General features: G+C 36.5%; 1 protein-coding gene across 1 annotated transcript in view; it reads left to right on the plus strand.

Annotated features, from left to right (window-relative positions):
- Positions 1-19,886, plus strand: part of Rgs20 (regulator of G protein signaling 20) — a 103,664-nt gene that overhangs the window by 80,456 nt on the left and 3,322 nt on the right. The window contains 2 exon segments of the mRNA XM_015485693.2: positions 8,949-9,097; positions 16,664-16,747. Of these exon segments, the coding sequence (XP_015341179.1) occupies positions 8,949-9,097; positions 16,664-16,747 (233 nt within the window).

The following is a 19,886-nucleotide window of genomic DNA, read 5'->3' on the forward strand; positions in this document are numbered from 1 at the left end:
CTTTCAATGTATACTCACTTAGAAGCTTTAGAAATTTTACTCCTCATACCTTTCTTCCTTCTCTGCCTTTTTTTGAGGGGTTGGCCCATTTACATATTTACATAACACTGTACATATTAAGTGTTACAAATCCAGTACTACAATGTTGTAATTATGATTTTATGTGTTACTATGCCTTTTTTTAAAAAGCTAAGAAAAGAAATAAGTAGAAACATTAAGTTTCCTTTTTAACTAATATTAACCCTCTTATTTACCATTTCTGGTTTTCTCCCCCTTTTCCTGTGGATCTGCATTTCCTTCTGCTGCCACATCTTATTGCAATATACTTTATTCATAACTCTGTCTTATCTGTTGTTCATGCCAAATATATCACCTTTTTATGTTATCAGTCTAATAATAGAAATTTATAGATACTGTTTTATGCAATTATTTTTTTAAATCAAGCAAGAGAACAAAGAAAAACATGCAACCCTATTGTCCTTTATTTTTGCCTAGATAACCACATTTACTGGAGCTAGTGTATGTGAGTGGGTGGGTGAGCATGTGGGCATGTGCTTATGTGTGATTTATTGCCTAGAGTCACTTTCTTTGAAGAACTTCCTTCAATGTTTCTTATAAGACAGATTTGCTTGCTAGAAATTCTGTTTTTGCTTATTGGGAATGTCTTTATTGTGTCCTCATGTTTTAGAAATGGCTTGGCTGAATAAGAGGATTCTTAGTTGACAGTTTTTTATCTTTTAGCACTTTGAATATGTTGTCCCACAGTTTCCTGATCTCTTCTTTGTGGCAAGAAGTCAGCTGTTAATCTTGTTGTGATTCACTTGTTTGTGATGAGTCATTTTTCTTTTCTACTTTAAGATTTCCTTTTTATCTTTCCTCTCAACCTTTAGACTATGATATGTCTGAGTATGGACCTGTTTGTTTTTATCCTAATTGGAGTTGAGTGTACCTGTTGGTTACATAGATGAGTGGTTTTCATCAAATTTGGGAAATTTACAGCCACCATTTTTCTGTTCCAGTGTTGAACATAATTAACATAGCAAATATTAGACTGCTATCCTTAGAATCTTCCTATTCCTGTTTTCAATGTTGGCTGTTGGTTTGCATCTGGGGACTTGTCTTTTAGAGTGTGTTCAGTCAATAGTTAAGTGACAACAGTAGTTCCCTACAGCTAGAGTGTTATTGAAAAAATATGATGTATGCTAAACATCTACTTTCCTTTGGGGAGTCTTGAATTTTGGACGTGCTAGCCAGAAAGCCTATGTGACCACCCTTCAACAAAAAAGTTTTGGGTGCTGAGTTTCTACTGACCTTCACAAGCAGGGACAGCACACGCTACTGCATTTTTGTTGCTAGGGAAGTGTGTGCTGTGCATGATTCCTCATGAGAGGGAGAGTGCCTAGGGAAGCCTGCACATGGATTCCTGCAGACTCCTCCCTTGTGTTTTTCCCTTGTTGATTCTATTGTATATGGGCTGATCTGCCTTTTACTTGTATCATGGACTTCCTAGCTTTCTCTTAATTGATTGCTATTAAAATCTCCAGTGATTTTCCCTCCATATCATACGGCCTGCTTCTCCCTTACTCTGGGAATAGGTTCTGGAGTCGGGTGGGATAGCAGCCCTAGGTCTTCTCAGCAGGTCTTCCCTCTAGAATCTTTGCTTCTCAGCAAGCTACAACTTCTACCCTATAAGAGAGGAGCAAGGAGGAAGTTCCAGTGGTCTTGGTCACACAGTCAGCTAGAGTAAAGATTCTGCAACAGTGAGCCAGTGAGGGAGGAGAGATGCTTGTGGCCTCATCCTCCTGGAGTAGAACCAATGCCCTGCTTTGGAAGCTGAAAGGAGAGAGCACCTGTCTTCTTGGCTATACCAGCCTGGAGTACAGCTTTTAGCACACAGAACTGAGTGTGGGAGGGTAGGAGCACGTCTTGGCTCAAATGCTACAAACTCTAATTCTCACTGTTTTTAAACTTTGAGTGATTTTGTTTTTTTCTTTTCTTTTTTTTTAAAAAAAAAATATTATTTAGGGGCTGGGATTGTGGCTCAGTGGTAGAGCACTCGCCTAGCATGTGCAAGGCACTGGGTTCGATCCTCAGCACCACATAAAATAAAGAAAGAAAGAAAATAAAGGTATTGTGTCCAACTACAACTTAAATTTTTTTTTAAAAAAAATTATTAGTTATTTGATTATTTTAATTTTTTGTAGTGCTGGGAATTGAATCCAGGGCTTCACACATTCCAGACAAGGCTCTACTACTGAGCCATATTCCCAGCCCAATTTTCTTGAATAATTGTTTCTCCTATTTATTTCATGTAAATTTACTTACATTGGATGTATGCCAATTTTCAGAGACTTTAAGTGATTGGTTTTAAATAACTTCACAGTTAATGTTTTGGGGTTGTTGTTGTTTTGGCCAGGGAGAAAGCTGAGTACATCACGTGGCCATTCTGGAGGTCTCATCCTCTCCCTCAACCTCCCCTCTTTTTTTTTTTAATTCCTGGAGTCTCTCTGTACAAGATTCTAAATTAGTCCTTCAGTGCTCTTTTCTAATGTCTTAGAAAACAGAACCAAGTAGAAAGTTTCAATCTACCTGTTTTTATTTCATCTCTATTAGTTTCCTATTTTTGACATTTTAAATGAGAATGATTTCTGCATTGTCTTTGAGCATCCTAACTTAAGCTTTTTTAATAAATATATTTTTAATAAATATATTTTTAATAAATATATTTTTAGTTGTAGATGGACACAATACCTTTCATTTATTCATTTTTATGTGGTGCTGAGAATTGAACCCAGGGCCTCACATGTGCGAGGCAAGCACCCTACCACTGAGCCATGACCCCAGCCCTCAGTCTTTCACATTCATTCCAGTGGGTTATTTTAATGGCTATCCTTCTTAGCTTTGTATTTTTTTCGTGTGACTTGTAATTTTGGTCTGCAAGTTTATTTTAAATAAATCGTCTTTCTTCCTTCCATTTTTGTCGTTTTGATTGTTTTCTATCTTTCTTAGTTTTTACTTATTTCTACCTAAAAACATTAAAATTTCCAGGCTGAGGTTGTGGCTTAGCGTAGAGTGCTTGCCTAGCATGTGTGAGACTCCAGGTTCGATCCTCAGCACTATATAAAAATAAATAAATAAAGGTATTGTGTCCAACTACAATTAAAAATATATATATTTAAAAAAATAAAATTTCCTCCACAGGACATGTGGGCTTCTCATTGACAGCCAGATGTTGTAATTCACAGTTTCCATCCCGTGTGATATTGAGAATGTGGCAGATTTTGTCTCAGAACTAGCAGCTTATTATATTACCTTCCACCTTTGCCCACATAGACACACAGAGTTCAGCCAGGGATGTTTCAGATTAGCTTCTTTCGTACAGAAGACAGGGTCCCTCTTTTCTTTTAAAGCAGTGAGTGCACCTCTCATCCTCCACTTAGCCTGGACTAATTTTACCTGCTGACATTCACTGACATTCACTGCCTGTTACATGGACTGAAAACCAAGGAGAACTGCTGCTTCCATTCTACCCATTAATTGACATTTCCATTGCATTTCTAATTTTGGGATATTCCTGTGTTGTTTTTTTAAATTCAGCCAAATACTTTTAAGAATTTTTTTAAAACCATCATTGACTTTGCTTGGAACAAAATGGTGATTCAAAGTGAAAACTTATTACCCCAATTTGACCAAAGTCTCCAACCCACCTTGCATTTGAATTCAGATACTTCCAATTTTTAGTTTTTAGTGTCTCTGTAGCATTTTAAAATAGCTTCCTTTATAGAAAGTGGAGGGTGAAATGTATCAACAAGACATAGGCGCCAGAAGTAAAAAACAAAACAGAAACAAGAGTTTGGGTAGAATACTGGTGAAGCCTGTGGTGGCAGGCACAGTGGAGTAAGAAACTGGATCATAAGCTGAGTCCTGTGCAAGATAACAAAATTAGAAGTTAAAACTAGGTAAGCTACGTCAAAAGACCAAATTACAACAAATTTAGTTTGAAATCTTAATTTGTTTATATCTGTGATTCTAAAATTGAGCAACACCTCATTCTGGGAAACAGAATTATTATTTCCATGAACTGAGCAGAGGAGGCTTGCTTTAGAGACACAGAAAGGCTAAGAAAAACAGAAACATGAAACCAAAACAAGTTGGTTATTTCAGTTTACTTTCCTTATACAAGTTAAAGCAGAGGGAACTTCTTATGCTGACTAAAACTGACTTTGAGGGGAATTTGATTACTGTTTCTCTTTCTCCTGATTTCTCAGACAAGTTAGATAAATAATTTCGTTTCGTTTCGTTTCGGTGGTGAGGAACTCTCACACGAGTGACTCCATTTTGGTTTGGTTTGTTGGGCCTTGTACAGGAGCTCAGTCCAAACCAAATGGCCTCCTACAAATTGCACTTAACAGATATCGAAAGTCAGTGCCTATCGCAGATAACAGAGAGCACTGAGGGGTTCTTTGCTCTGACATAAATTTAGCTGAGGCCCTGTTAAGCATCCAGGATCTACCTAGCAGTACTGCCCCAAGAGAAATACATCAAGAGTCAAGGGGTGTTCAGTCAAAAATAACTCAGAGACTATATAAATGGATTTGGGATTTTGGTCTCTTCCAGGATAATTTGTCCTCTCAAATTTCCTTATATTCTGATATTTTTCAGAACTCTAAACTGTCCCCTGATAGTAGGATCCTGTGTCTAAGGGTCTCTGAGGAGGGTTTTAAATGTATGTCTTTTCAAGTTCTTGAGATCCTTCATTGGGATCTCATCTGTGATTCTATATCCTCATGGAACAAAAACTTGTGTGTTAGGTCTTAAGATTTTTTTTTCCCATATAATACTTGCTGTTTCATCATATATATTCCCACTGTGCGATTCAATAATGGCTATGTTCAGAATTGGGATACCATAATCAAAACAAACAGTCCCTTATGGAATCCAGCTATCAAGTTTAAATGCACCAGGAAATAAGAAATAACTCTTCTGATCTAATTACAGTTAGGTCATATATTTTTTCTAACTAGTTAATGCTTTCAATGCCAAATTACTAAAAGATTGTGATCAAGATTAAGAGTTTGCGTTGGCTTTTAGTTGAACTTTCAAAGAGTCCTCTTAAATGTCATGTTCCTAGGAATCTGGAAAAACTATGTTTAAATAGGATTTATCTCAATTGAAATCTGAAATATTTAATAAGATACTAACCTCTACCATTCCCATTTCTTCAGACTGCTTTTGAAATGCCATGAATTATAAAATAAAGCATCTGTAATGGCCAGCGCTGATTTTGCATTCATCTAACTTCTAGCCTCAGGATGCTCAAGCAAAAGCAGCCAATAGCTGAGGGACACTGCCTATGTCATGCCTGAGTCACCCCAGAGGACAGTGAAATGATGCCTAGCAATTCTTTGCCAGACACACACTGAAAGAGAGACAGAATAGCAATGTAAAGTAGCATTGCTTCCATTGTATTTAGAAGGAACAAATGGAAATAAGACTGTAGAGTCCTCCCACAGATAAGATAGGGACAGAGGAAGGATGTAAGAACCTCACTTGGCCAATCAGGTCATACATTACTGTCTGGTTTAACATATACACCAATGGCATATTTTTAAAATCTTGCAAATAGGTAGAATTCATTTAATAATTATTGTTAAACTTCATATTAATTTTCTGTTACACTAAAAAACATTTATTCTCTACCAATATTAGTAACTAAATAGGCCACCCTTCCATAAACAACTATGCATTTGTCTCTAAAATAAATATACAGTAACTTAAAGCATCTTATTCTGCCAATTGTGACTAATAATAAATTGAAATCCATATCAAATGTATGGTTTCTTTTTTCAAGAAAGAAAAAATGTCATATTGATACAAAAAGAGGAAGAATCTATGAAAGAACAGAAATCAAAGTTGAAGATAGAGTCAACAGGTCATTCCTAAAAGATTCTAATAATTTTATAGGCACATTCTACAAAATGTTCAGGGAAACAATAATTCCTTTATGAAGATGATAGGTAGGTAGGTAGGTAAGTAGGAGGGTATGTAGATAGAATTTTAAAAATCCATATAAAATACCACTAAATCAATTTAGTGGCATAATAGGAAAATAGTTATCTTTAGACCTAAGAAGAGATTGCTTATGAAAATAAGGTTGACTCAACATTAAGAAATGCATTAATGTAACTTAGTTCATAATAACTATTCAAAGGAGGAAATTCATATGCTCATCTTAGTAGATTTTTAAAAATCTAAGAGATTCAACATTTTTTAAAACTTTAAGGAAATTTTAAAATATACATAAACGTAGAGACAGTATAACAGATCCTATGCGTGAATCCCACAATACATAACAACTTCAACAATTATCAATATTTGCTTTTTTAAAAAAATTGTTTCTTAATGTCATGCTAGGATTGAACCCAGGACCTCAAGCATGTTAGGAAAGTGCTCTACCACTGAACTACATCCCTAACTCTTTTTATTTTTAAATTTTACTTTGAGACAGAGCCTCACTAACTTGCCTAGGCTGGCCTTAAACTTACCATCCTCCTGCCTCAGATCCCTGAAACCCTGGGATTACTGGCATGTACCACTATGCCCAACTTTCAACAGGCATTAGAAGAGGTTAGAACTCTTTCTGTCTTTTTTTTTAAATTTGTTTCAATTAGTTACGCATGACACTACAATGACCTTGACATATACAAGCCAGATCCAAGTGGAGCCCATATAACATGATGGGGAGTTTGGCAAATGTTTCTGCCTCTGTCTTTTGACCAAGGTGCTGCTGGTACCAGCTCAGGAACCCTGAACTGCACAGCCTAGGCTGGGGTGCTGTGGACAGTGTCTGGGTGTTATGAGCATTGTTTCCAGTGTGGATGAAGGGACATAAAAACTTTTTGATGGATCTCTCTTGCTATCCTGAAACTCCCATGAGAAACTCAGATATCATTCCTCATTAATAAATCTGTACAGTCTATGTAGCTCTGATCAAAATGCCAATATGATTATTTTTGTACTGTAACAAGCTGATTTCAAAATTCACCTGGGAAAATACCAAACAATTAACAACAATAAAAACAGATCAAGAACAGCTCTCTGACTCCAAAAAATTTCACCACAATAAACATTTAAATGAAGAGAACTTTTTTTATCCAACCCAGAATAAAAGTTTTAAAACTCCATATAATGAATTTAGAACATCTCAGGCATAGTGATTTATGCCTTTAGTCCAGCTATTCGGGAGGCTAAGGCAGGAGGATCACTTGAATACAGTAGTTCAGGGCCAGCCTGGGTAACACAGCAAGACCCTGTCTCTTAAAATAAAAATAAAGGAAGATTAAAACAGAGTAGGGAAGAAGAGCATGAGAAGAAGATAACCACTAAACAGGGAAGAGAGGTGGGAGGGAATGGGAGGGAGAAGGGGAATTGCACGGAAGATGGAAGGAGACCCTCATCGTTCTACAAAATACATATACAATGGTGTGAGGGGGAATGAAAAAGAGAGAGAGAGAGAGAAAGAGAGAGAAATGTGTTACAGTAGATTGGGAAGAGAGGTGATGGGAGGGAAGGGGAGGGGAGGGGGGATAGGGAGGGCAACAGAATACAGCAGACACTAGGATTGCTGTATGTATATACGTGGCTGTATAACCAATGTGATCCTGCAATCTGTACACAAGGAAAAATGAAAGTTCATACCCTATTTGAATCAAATGTATGATATGTCAAGATCATTGTATTATCTTGAGCAACTAATAAAAAAAAGAAAGATTAAAATAACTAAAAGTCTAGAAGCATATAGGATTAAGGCATAGTCAATCGAAATAGACAAATCTAATGCTGGAATAGAATAATATATCTAAAACTTAATTCTGAAGTCTTATTTAAAGTTCTTTAATGTATCTTTGATATTAGCTTGCAATTAGCTCCATCAAGAATTCAATGGTGGGGCTGGGGATGTGGCTCAAGCGGTAGCGCGCTCGCCTGGCATGCGTGCGGCCCGGGTTCAATCCTCAGCACCACATACCAACAAAGATGTTGTGTCCGCCGAGAACTAAAAATAAATAAATAAATATTTAAAAAAAAAAAAAAGAATTCAATGGTAATATCAAAAGTAAAAATGGGTTTAGCAGCTTCTTTTCTTATGTTGCTTGGGTGCCTTGATCCTTCACACATGCTTGTAGTCCTCAACAAAACACAGAAGCTGAAGGGCGTAGATCTTGTGTATCCGGTGGCTTGGCCTCCATGGAAGTGGGAAAGAGGAACCATTCCTAAGATAGTGGGGTGGGTCTGGGCAAGCTGTCTGGCCCTGCACTTCACTTCCTGGGAATAATTGAGCAGTAACTATGTACCATGCAGTGTTCTAAGCATTTTGCATGTAAGAACTTGGGTACCTTCTTCAAGGCCATGCAACTAGTAAAGATGTGAATATTATGGTTTTGTTCTCAGACCTGCAGCCTCCCAATACCAACTCCTCTTCTGACGTTTGCTTAGACTGCTGTCCTGGCACGAATGATCTTTTTGGTGTGGCTTGCTCCTTTCTCTGTGCTCAACCTCATGGGCCGCTGTAATTAAGTTGCCACCTGTAACTGCTTGCCCTTTGATTCAGTCCTGAGGGAACCTGGAGCTGGAAAACGCCCTATTGGAGCAACTTATTAGTGTCTGCTGCATATTTATCTGTCTCCTTTACTAAACTCTGAGTGCCTAAGAGCAAGACTCTGTTCACCATTTTATTCCTGGAATTTACCATGTTTGGCAGATGCTAGCCATTAAATAAGTGTTGGATAAATTAATGGATATTAAGAATCTAAGCACCAGGATTTACCAGAATTAGAAAAAGAAAATGACCTGGATATAGTCATGTGGCATCTTCACAAACAACTGAATCCCTGGGCTGTCTTCATAACTCCACACCCCTTCCTACTCTTTTTTTCCTTGCCCTATTGCAGGTTATGGGATCTGAAAGAATGGAGATGCGGAAGCGGCAGATGACAGCTGCCCAGGAGCCACCAGGCTCAGTCCCCGGCCAGCATGGAGCAGGGAATCGGGGCTCCAATGCTTGCTGCTTCTGCTGGTGCTGCTGTTGTAGCTGTTCATGGTAAGTTTGGGGGCTTTTAAATTTTCAAAATTAATGTGCTGTTGATTGGGAATTGTTACCCTTGAATAGAGCCTGCTTAATTCAACTTAACTAATTCAGTGTTTTTTAAGCAATTAATACATGCCTGTTAAAGACATACAGTTTTTTTTTTAAAATAATAGCTATGTCTGTTTAGTTCTCAAGAAACCTATATTCAAATACTTGAAATCAGGCTAGCTAGCATTGGTTAGACAACAAAAGAACAATGGAATGCAGTTCTGATCATACTTTAACATATGGACAGAAACGTCACTTAGGTGATTAGAAAGACTCGCCTTTGGCATAAAGACTTTGTTCAGGATTTAGTATTTAAGATTATCTTAAAGATTAGGATTATGAAGCCTGGATTTTTATCTTCTGCTAGTTTCCTTTTATTATTATTTTTTTTCCTTGAGGTGCTGGGGATTGAACACAGAACCTCATGCATGCTAGGCAATTTTGTTTTTTTAATAAAGAAAATTGTCAAAATATGTGCTTAAAATGGCAAGAAAGACAAGTGCCATGGCACACACCTGTAATCCTAGCACTCTGGAGGCTGAGACAAGAGGATCACAAATTCAAGGCCAGCCTCAGCAACTTAGCAAAGCTCTAAGCCACTTAGTGAGACCCTGTCTCAAAAAACAAAAAGGGAGGGCCGGGGTTGTGGCTCAATGGTAGAGTGCTTGCCTAGTGTGCATGAAGCACTGGGTTTGATCCCTGGCACCACATAAAAAAATAATAATAATAAATAACAAATAAAATAAAGGTATTGTGTCCATCTACAACTAAAAAAAATATATTTTTTAAAAAAAAGGCTAGAGATGTAACTCAGTGGTAAAGTGCCCCTAGATTAAATCCCCAATACCCACCCCCCAAAAAAAATGGAGAAAGAAATCTGAAAATACAGACTACCTTACTGGGTAAAAGAAGATACAGTTATTGCTTTAAAAATAAAATAGGGGCTGGGGTTATGACTTAGTGGTACAGCGCTTGCTTAGCATGTGTGAGGCGCTGGGTTCAATCCTCAGCACTACTTCTTAAAAAATTAGTTAATTAAATAAATGAAGGTATTATGTCCACCTACAATGAAAAAAAATTTAAATGTTTAAAAAATAAAGAGAGTGATAAATGAATTACATGTAAAACACCGTGACTGTTTGAATCACAAGGCCTGGAGAAATGGATTACTTTGCATTTAGGAATCATATTCATGTTAGGTTGCATCTTTGAAATTTTGAATATGACAAGTGCTAGCACCAGCTAAACTTGTACATCACTTTCAGCAATTAAGTAATTGTAAATTTATGTAGGTTTTGCTATAAGGTAGATCCAGACCTCACTATCCAGTGGAGAAGAAGAAAAACTGATATTGGGACTGATTAAGAAGAGTGATATAGGCAGGCATAGTGGTACACACCTGTAATCCCAGCTACTCAGGAAGCGGAGGCAGGAAGATTACAAGTTCAGGATCAGCCTTATGGCAACCTAGTCTCAAAATAAAATTTTATAAGGGTTGGAGATGCACTTGCCTAGCATGGGTTCAACCCCAGCATTATAAAACAAGGAGAAAAAAAAGAACAGTGATACAGAACTATTAGAACTGGATCCTGGGGAGAAAGTTGGAGGTAGGCTGTAAAACATCCAGGAAAGTTTAGTGGGCTCATCCTGCTTGACTTGGGCCAGTGTGGACTTATAAGAAGTTCCAGTCCGGTGGATGGAGCCTAGCAATAGAACATGGCCAAGACCGATGAGATCACGAGGCAGTCAGGACAGATCCCAGACGGCAGGTGGGCATGTGGGGAGATGGGGTGGACAACAGCTAAGCAGTTTGGCACTCAGGTGAGACTTCAGATGCCTACACAGAAATCTAAACAACTTGGCAGTAAGCTAGAGAAGAGACACAGAGAAAACCTTTTTCCTACACAGGGAAGATACCCATCTATGGTGAGAGCCTACATTCAGGGCCCTTCTTCACTTTTCACTCTGCCAACAGATCTCAGTGTGAACAGAGATGGTCATATGAGAGGTGTACAAGGATAAAAAGGGTATCACAGTGTCAGTGAGACTCTAGCTAATGTTTAAGCTGTCCTTCCTTCCCTTGGACAGGGCAAGGAGGCTGAGATCATGGCCTTGGTAACATATCATCCTGATAATGTAAGGGTAGCAGGTGGGAATGGATCCCAGAGTAGGGTACTATTAGAAGACTAGTACCAAATAGAGTGAATAAAATTACAATCTATTCCTGGATGACATCATCATCATCCATCATCATCAGCATCATCACCAGCATTTATGTAGCACTTATCATGTATGTATATAAAATGCAACAGAGCCACATCTTCAAAGTCCTGGAGAAAAGTAACTAAAAACTCTGAAAACCCAAACTGTGGGGCTGGGATTGTGGCTCAGTGGGAGAGCACTTGCCTAGCATGTGCAGGGCCCTGTGTTCAATCCTCAGCACCATATAAAAGTAAATGAATGGAATATGTCCATCTACAACTAAAAAATTAAATATTAAAAAAAACCCAAACTGTTATTCAGGAATGTGGATAAAATAAGACATTTTCAGACATACAATGGCCAAGAGAATTTATACCCACCCACAGGCCTTCCCTAAAAAGTAGTAAGAAATGTTCTTAGTACTTCAGGGGGAGGAAAGTGAACCCAGAGGGAAGCCATGGAACACAAGTGACAAGAGTAGACACAAAAGGAATCAAATGGAATATGTGTCATATTTGGGGTTCAAAAGTATAAAACCCAGCGGTAAACAAATAATCTCATGCCAACAATTGACAAATCAAATTATTTCAGACTTACAAAAAATCATAAGAAAAAATTTTTTCACAATTAATGGCATTTATAAATAGTGCAAAAATACAACATGTAGTTCCCACATCAATGGAAGACAATAAAAGAAATCTAGAAAACTTTTTCAACATATGACAGAGGTGGCATCAGTGAAGGAGAGTATGTCTGAATTCGTAGTATTTGGATAACCAACTCATCGCAGTTGCCTGGAACTTTCTCATTTTAGCATTGAAAAGTTCCATGAAAGCCTGAGTCCCCAGCAAACCAGGAAGGTTGATCACCTGCCTGTTATCTAAGTCTATAAAAACAGACATAGTCCATAATTGAACCATAGTAAAAATTCAATCCTCATCTTCCAAAAAAAAAAAAGAAAAAAAATCAATTCCAGATGACTTAAAGGTCAAGAACAAAATATAGGATTGTATCTTTATGACTATGTTGGGAAGAGTTACTTTGAAATTCAAAGAAAAAATTCTCTAAAAGATTCATAAATTTTGCCACACTAAAATATAAAAATGTGGCTGTGTGTGGTGGCGCACGTCTGTAATTCCAGCAATTCGGGAGGCTGAGGCAGGAGCATCTCAATTCAAGACCAGCCTCAGCAATTTAGTGACTTAGCAAGACCCTGTCTCCAAAAGTAAAAAGGGCTGAGGAATGTGCCTCAGTGGTAGAATGCCCCTGAATTAAGCCCTAGGACTCAAAACAAACATAAAACAAACAAACAAAACAAATTTAGGTTGATGTTTATCTCTAAGGAAGAAAGAGAGGAGAATAGGATGAGGGCAAAAAACATACAGCAAACTTCAACTATTTTGAGAAGAAATTTTTCTTTCACAATGAATGGCATTCATAATTAGCCCCCAAATATAATATATATTTGTCACATCAGTGGAAGATGATCCTTGATTCTTTTCTCAACATTCTTTTGAGATGTATTTGGGTTGAAATACATAGTAGAGTTAACTTTCAAGGAAAGTAAATGGCAATATGTTTTCTAAGCCCTTGTGATGTGGCTCTCTGAATTTCTCCCCATGGCCTCTGGTATTTGTTATAAAAGAAACACATGGATTCTTCTTCTCTTGAAAATAAACTTAAAAAATTCTAGAAGGTTGATGAATTTTTCCTCCTTTATAATTCAAAATGTATCTAACCATGGGTCATCTTTACTAACCATTTCTAAAACACCGTGAACAACCACCTTGGCTTCTGTCCACACCTTGTTCTGCTTAATGATCCCAGTGAAGCCCAGTAAACAAAACTTGACTAAAAAGTATATGCTTCACTTTTTCTAGAACAGCTTGTCTCCTTAAAAATTCAACTTTGTATAATGAGGTGGAAGAAATGTCAAAGCTTAAATAAATTTTGCATTATTTAGTTCAGAGTTTAGCTTCCAGTTCTCTTAGGAATTTTGTGTCAAATTCATAATTCCCTTTTCTCTTTGCTTTTTCATACCCACTGTGCAGTAATGTGCTCTGCTTACAAAAGATGCCTAGGCGGTCAGGCAGTATTCATGCCCATGCAGAGAGGATACCACCCAATGCCTCTCAGTCTTCTTTGTTTTGTTTTGTTTCATTTTAAATAAACCATTATTTATTGAAACTTTTTAGCCCTGGCATCATAAAAGAAACAAGCCAAAGGGTTCCTGCATGTTTAATGACTTTGCCTTTAAAGAAAAATAGAGCTGTACACAGACACATACACTTATTGAAAATTCATAAAGTGCATGTGCTGAAAGGCTGACATACTTACAAAGTGGAGTAAGGAGTATTAAGAAAAGACATAATAAAAGGAAGAGAAACATTAATGCAGTAGCAATAACAAGATAAAACTCAAATCATCAATGATAAAAAGCCATTTTGAGGGCTAGCAGTATAACTCTATGATTAAAGCACAGGTTTAACATGCACAAGGCCCTGGGTTCATTCCCCAGCACCCCCCAGAAAAAAAATCCGTTTTTAAATTGATGGGATACTAAAAGCATTCCTGCTAAAGTCAAGATCAAGGCATGTGTGTCCACAATCTCTACCACTGTTAGACATTGTTTTAGGTATTAGCCAATGCAATTTAACAAGAGGAAACAATTAAAGGCCCCTTAAAAAAATGGGAAGAGGTAGCCAGGCACAGTGGCTCTCACCTGTAATCCCAGCAGTTTGGGAGGCTGAGACAGGAGGATCACAAGTTTAAGGCTAGCCTTAGCAACTTAGACCCTGTCTCTAAATAAAAAATAAAAAGGGTTTGGCATGTAGCTCAGTAGTTACATGTCCCTGGGTTCAATTTCCAGTCCAAAACAAACAAACAAAAAGTTGGAAGAAGTAGAATATCTCCCTCTCTGCAGACAATGAGATGAGAGTCTACCTGAAAACTCCAAGAGAATTATGTATAAAACTGGTGCAAACAGAAGAATTCAGTAAAGAAAACTAGAATGTGCAAGGCCCTGGTTGGATCCTCAACATCCAAAAACAAATTAATTAGTAGAATAAAAATGGTCTGGTTGTGGTGACGCACACCTGTAATCCTAGTGACTCAGAAGGCTGAGGCAGGAGGATGGCAAGTTCTAGGCTAGTCTCAGCAACTTAGTGAAGCAAGCCCTAAGCAACATAGTGAAACCCTATCTCAAAATAAAAAATAAAAAGTCCTAAGGATGCCTCTTAGTGGTAAGGTGCCCTTTGGTTCAATTCCTAGTACCAAATAAATAAATATAAAAATGGCCAAAGAAAATAAATAGATCACTTCCAAAGACAATGTACAATAGCTAGTAATTACATGAAAAAGTCCTCAACATCACTGGTCATTAGGAAAGTACAAATCAAAGTGACAGTGACATAACCTTTCACACCCATGTTAGGTACAAATAAAGGAAACTAGAATGAAAAAGAAAGCAGTAACTTTTGGCAAGGATATGGAGAAATTAGATTCTTCAAGATTGCTCAGGGGAGTATAAACTGCACAGCTGCTTTAGAAAACAGTTTGGGAATTCCTCAAAATGTTAAAAATAGAGTTATCATACGCATCAGCAATTCCACTCAAGAAAAAATGAAAATCCACCCAAGAGAAATGAAAGTGTATGGTCATACAAACTTGCACACAAATGTGCAACCCAAAAGTAGAAATAAGGCGAATGTCCATCCACTGTTGAATGGATAATAAATATTACATATTCATATGATGTATTATTCAATCAGAAAAAGGAATGAAATACTGATGTAAGCTATGCATAACATGGATAAACCATGAAAACATTACATCAAGTGAAAGATGCCAGCCACAGAAGATCACATATTGCATGATTCAGAATAAGCAAAAAGGGATAGACAGGAAGCAGTAAGTTATTAGTGTTTTTTCTAGAGCTGCTGGAGAAGGGAGATACAGGTAATAAGGAGAGACTGCTAACAGTTGTGGGATTTCTTTTGGGGGGCATGAAAATGTTCTGGATAGTAATGATGATTGTGCAACCTTGTAGGTATACTACTAAAAAGCTCTGAATTGTACACTTTTAAGCATATCAATTTTATGGCATATAAATGACAGCATATACTAATAGCCCTCATGTGTACAAACAATAACTAGAAGGTAAGACAGAAGTAAAAATTCCACTTATAATAATAACAAAATTATTTGGAATAAATTTAGAGAGATATGTACAAATTGTGCATAAGGAAACAAGCTCTCAAGCCTGATACAAAATAAATTTTGATTGGTTTTCTCTCATATTTGTACATGTGCCCTACAAATAAATAAACCCTTCATTTTGACTAGAAACAAAGCATGAAAGACTTTGTTTTTGTTTTTTTGCTGCACTGGGGATAGAACTCAGGGGTGCTCTACCACTGAGATACATCCCTACCCCTTTTTAACTTTTATTTTGAAACAGGGTCTCACTAAATTGCTAAGGCTAGCCTCTCGAACTTGTAAACCTCCTGCCTCTGCATCTGGAGTTGGATTATAGGCATTCTCTATCATGCCCGGCCAATATATACCTTTTTTAATGTGCAGAAAAGGAAATGAAAACTGAAAACATTTCTGACAACCTTACTATTTTTTTTATTATTTTCTAATGAACAAGTTTTATATGAAAAGTTATTCTAAATGTAATTGAGCATGATAATTTCTCTTTCTTGATTAGTATAGACTACAGTGGTATAAATAAATATAATTTATTTTTCTAATACTGCTAATAGTTTAGATCTTGAATGTTATCCAGGGGCCCAATGTTAAAGGCTTGGTTCCCAGGGAGGCACTACTGAAAAGTGATGGAACCCTTGAGAGGTGGGGCCTAGTGGGAAGTCCTTAGGTCCCTGGGGTGTGTACCCTTTAAGCAGATAGTAGGATCTCAGCCTCTTCCTGTTTGATCCCTGGCTTATGCTGTCAGCCATTTTGCTATATCATGTACTCCCACCATGATGTGCACCCTTGCCACAGGCCCAAAATAATGGGGCTAACCACTCATGGACTCAAACCTTCAAAATTGTGAGCCAAAAATAAAACTTTGCTCTCTGCAAGTGAATTATCTCTGGTATTTTGTTATAGTTGTGGAAATCTAATACACACAAATATCTTCTTGTCATACTTTTGATTTTCTGAAAAAAGCAATCATGGCCATTTTGTTTTTCAAGGAAAGAAAATTCTACTTGAGAATCTGAAATTCTCTTTAAAATATTTGTTGGAAAAAAAAAACCAAAACTTTTCTTTGGTGCAAATTGACCTCAATTAACATGTGACTGACTGTCCTGTTTCTTGCAGCCTCACTGTTAGAAACCAAGAAGACCAGAGACTCACAAGAGCTTCCCATGAGCTCAGAACAGAATTTCCAACCTGCGAAGAAAGGTAAAATCTCACATTTTTTTACTCACTAAACTCAGAAATACCAACCTTTTGCTTTTTCTTTTTGATTAAACAGAATACACACAATTTCTCTAACAATTTATTAACACCAAATCTCAAAGTGACATATTTTTTTCCCAGAAGAACTCCTTTAAATTTACTGTGCCAATCACAAAAATAAAGCTATGCTTCTATACAAACTTTAATGATGCAACTTTATTTTTATAAAATAAAAGACCATAATAAAACAACATACTTGATTTTCAGAAGAGTCAGTCTATTTTTTTCTTAATTATAAATTTATAGTAAATGGCCAAATAACTTTTAAAATTTAAATATTTTGAAAATTGAAAAAAAAAATACACATCAATTGTTACCAGATTTATTTTTTTCTTTCTATAATATAAATTGACTTCCTTTCCCCATAATTATTTTTATACTTAAGTCTTAATCCTATGCCTTTATAATTACAGACATTAGGCAAATATTCTAAAAAGCATTGTTCAAATAGGTTTTATATTAAATTGCTTATTTTTGAGGGGGAAAAAACCTTAGTAGTAGTTACTTATTTTTTTCATTCTTTATCTTATTTGTTCTGTCCCAGAATTTTCAAAGTCTGGGAGACAATCTTAAGCATGAAAGACTTTGTTTTTGTTTTTTTGCTGCACTGGGGATAGAACTCAGGGGTTCTCTACCACAAAGTATGAGTCTGTTAAAAACAGCTGATATCCTAGATCTCAGTGTATTATGTTCCATGCCAAGCTTTGGGAACATTCACATCTGGAATAGGAATGCCTACATCTGGTTCTGGCTCTGACTGTCCTGCCTGTGTGACCTTGGCACTTGACTTAAAAGCTACTATTTTTTTTTTTTTTTTGGTGCTGGGGATCGAACCTACGGCCATTTTACTACTGAGCTACATCCCAGCACTTTTTATTTTTTGAGACAGCGTCTTGCTAAGTTGCTTAGGGCCTCATCAAGTTGCTGAGGCTGGTTTTGAACATGCAATTCTCCTGTCTCAGCCTCTAATATCATTATACACGTCATATCATATTACAGGTGTGTGCCACTGTTTCCAGCTTAGAAGCCACATTTTGCCTCGGTTTTCTTATATGTGAAATGGGGATAATAATAGTTTTTTTGTAGCTAAGCCAATAAAGGGTTCTTGTGAATGCTGATTAAAACAAGAACAGAGCCTGGCAAGAAACGAGCACTCAGTGCACATTGGCTTTCCTTAATTCATAGCCAGTGAATAACATAAAGTGGCTCCTTGTCCATTTAATACCTTTTGCTTCTAGTTCCACTTAGACATTAGTATTATACTTACTTGCCTTTGCCCCACATATCTTGCCTATTGACTTGTTTTTAGCTTTTTGGTAAAAATAACATTATATCAAATTTGGCTTTTTTGGCCCAGTTTGAATCTGTCTTTAAATGGGGATTTGAATCCAATATCACTGTCAATTATTTTGATCTTTACTAATATGTTTAGTCTTTCAGCCCGTTCTGTGGTTGGCTTCTTGCGAAACCTCCTCATTGTTTCCTTTATTTTTTCTCCTTTTGCTATTTGAACTGTATTTTCTTTGCTTTTAAGTTCTTCATTGGTGGTGGGGGGCGGCTAAATAAGAATGAAGAAACTTTGGATTGTGCAGAGGGAAATAAGGAGAGGGGAGGGGCTGTGGGGATGGGAAGGACGGTGGAAGGAAACTGATACTATTGCCATATTATACATGTATGATTGTACTGGTATGACTCACCATGTATAGCCAGAGGAATGAGAAGTTGTGCTCCATTTGTGTACAGTGTGTCAAAATCTATTCTACTGTCATGTATAACTAATTATAACAAAAAATTAAAAATAAATAAATAAAATTATGAGGAAAAATAGTTCTTCACTGGTATGGGACATATAATGGTCTCTCGTTCTTTAAAACAATTCTACTATAAACTATATTTAACTTTTTCAAAATCATGTATTTCTTAAATTGACAAAAGAAAGATGTCTTTTGAATTCATATGCTTAAGGAACATAAGTAGCATACTTTAAGCTTCTGTGATGCAATAATTCTTCATAAAAATAATCCAGAATTTGTGTGTAGTTTACTTTGTTAAAACTGTTATTTTAAAATTATGTCTTTTCTTTCAAAAAAAAACTTTTCCAGAGTTATTATCATTATTTTTCTTCATATATCTAGTACTTTTTCATTTTGAAGAATTCATATGACTGTCATAAAAACAAAATATAAACAATAAGATTTTTACCAGGTACAAGTGGCATATACCTATATTCCAGTGACCTAAGAGGTGGAGGTAGAAATATTACAAATTAGAGGCCAGCCTGGGCAATTTAGTGAGACCTGTTCTCAAAATGAAACATTTTTTTTTTTTTTTTGAAGATTAAGGATGTAGCTCAATAGTAGAGTGCCCCTGAGTTCAATCTCCAGTATCATAAAAGAAGAAAAAAAGTTTTATAATAAAACATCAAATTTGTTTGGGGGTATAGCTCAGCAGTAGAGCACTTATCTAGTCTGTGGGAGGTTCAATTCCCAGTGACTAAATAAATAAAGAAAAAGAAAATAGCTCACATCTGGGTGCGATGGTGCCACAAAGTGATCCAAGCAACTTGGGAGGCTAAGGCAGAAGAATTGCAAATTCAAAGCCAGCCTCAGCAACTTAGAGACCCTGTCTCAAAATAAGAAAGAAAAAAGACTAGGGATGTGGCTCAGTGGTGAAGCTCTCCTGGGTTCAATCCTTGGTACCCCCCCCATATAGCAGTTTCCTCCAGGATGGGGTGGGGAGAATAAGCACTCAGGGTAACAAATGTAACTTTTTGAACAATATTTCAATTCTTAAGGTAAATGGTGACATTCCTTCCTTACTTACATTTGTATTTTATATAATATTATATATTTATATATTATATAAAATATATTATATATTTTATATAATATTATATATATTATATATAATATATATATATACACACACACACACACACACACATGCACATATTTTTTTTTTTCTTCTTCTTCTGGTACTAGGGATTGAACCCAGGGCACTTTACCACTGAGTTATATCCCCTGCCATTTTTTTTTTTAAGGTTTTTTTTTTTTTTTTTTTTTTTTTTTTTTTTTTTTTTTTT

This window comes from Marmota marmota, unplaced genomic scaffold (genome assembly GCF_001458135.2).
Source record: "Marmota marmota marmota unplaced genomic scaffold, marMar, whole genome shotgun sequence".
NCBI lineage: Eukaryota > Metazoa > Chordata > Mammalia > Rodentia > Sciuridae > Marmota > Marmota marmota.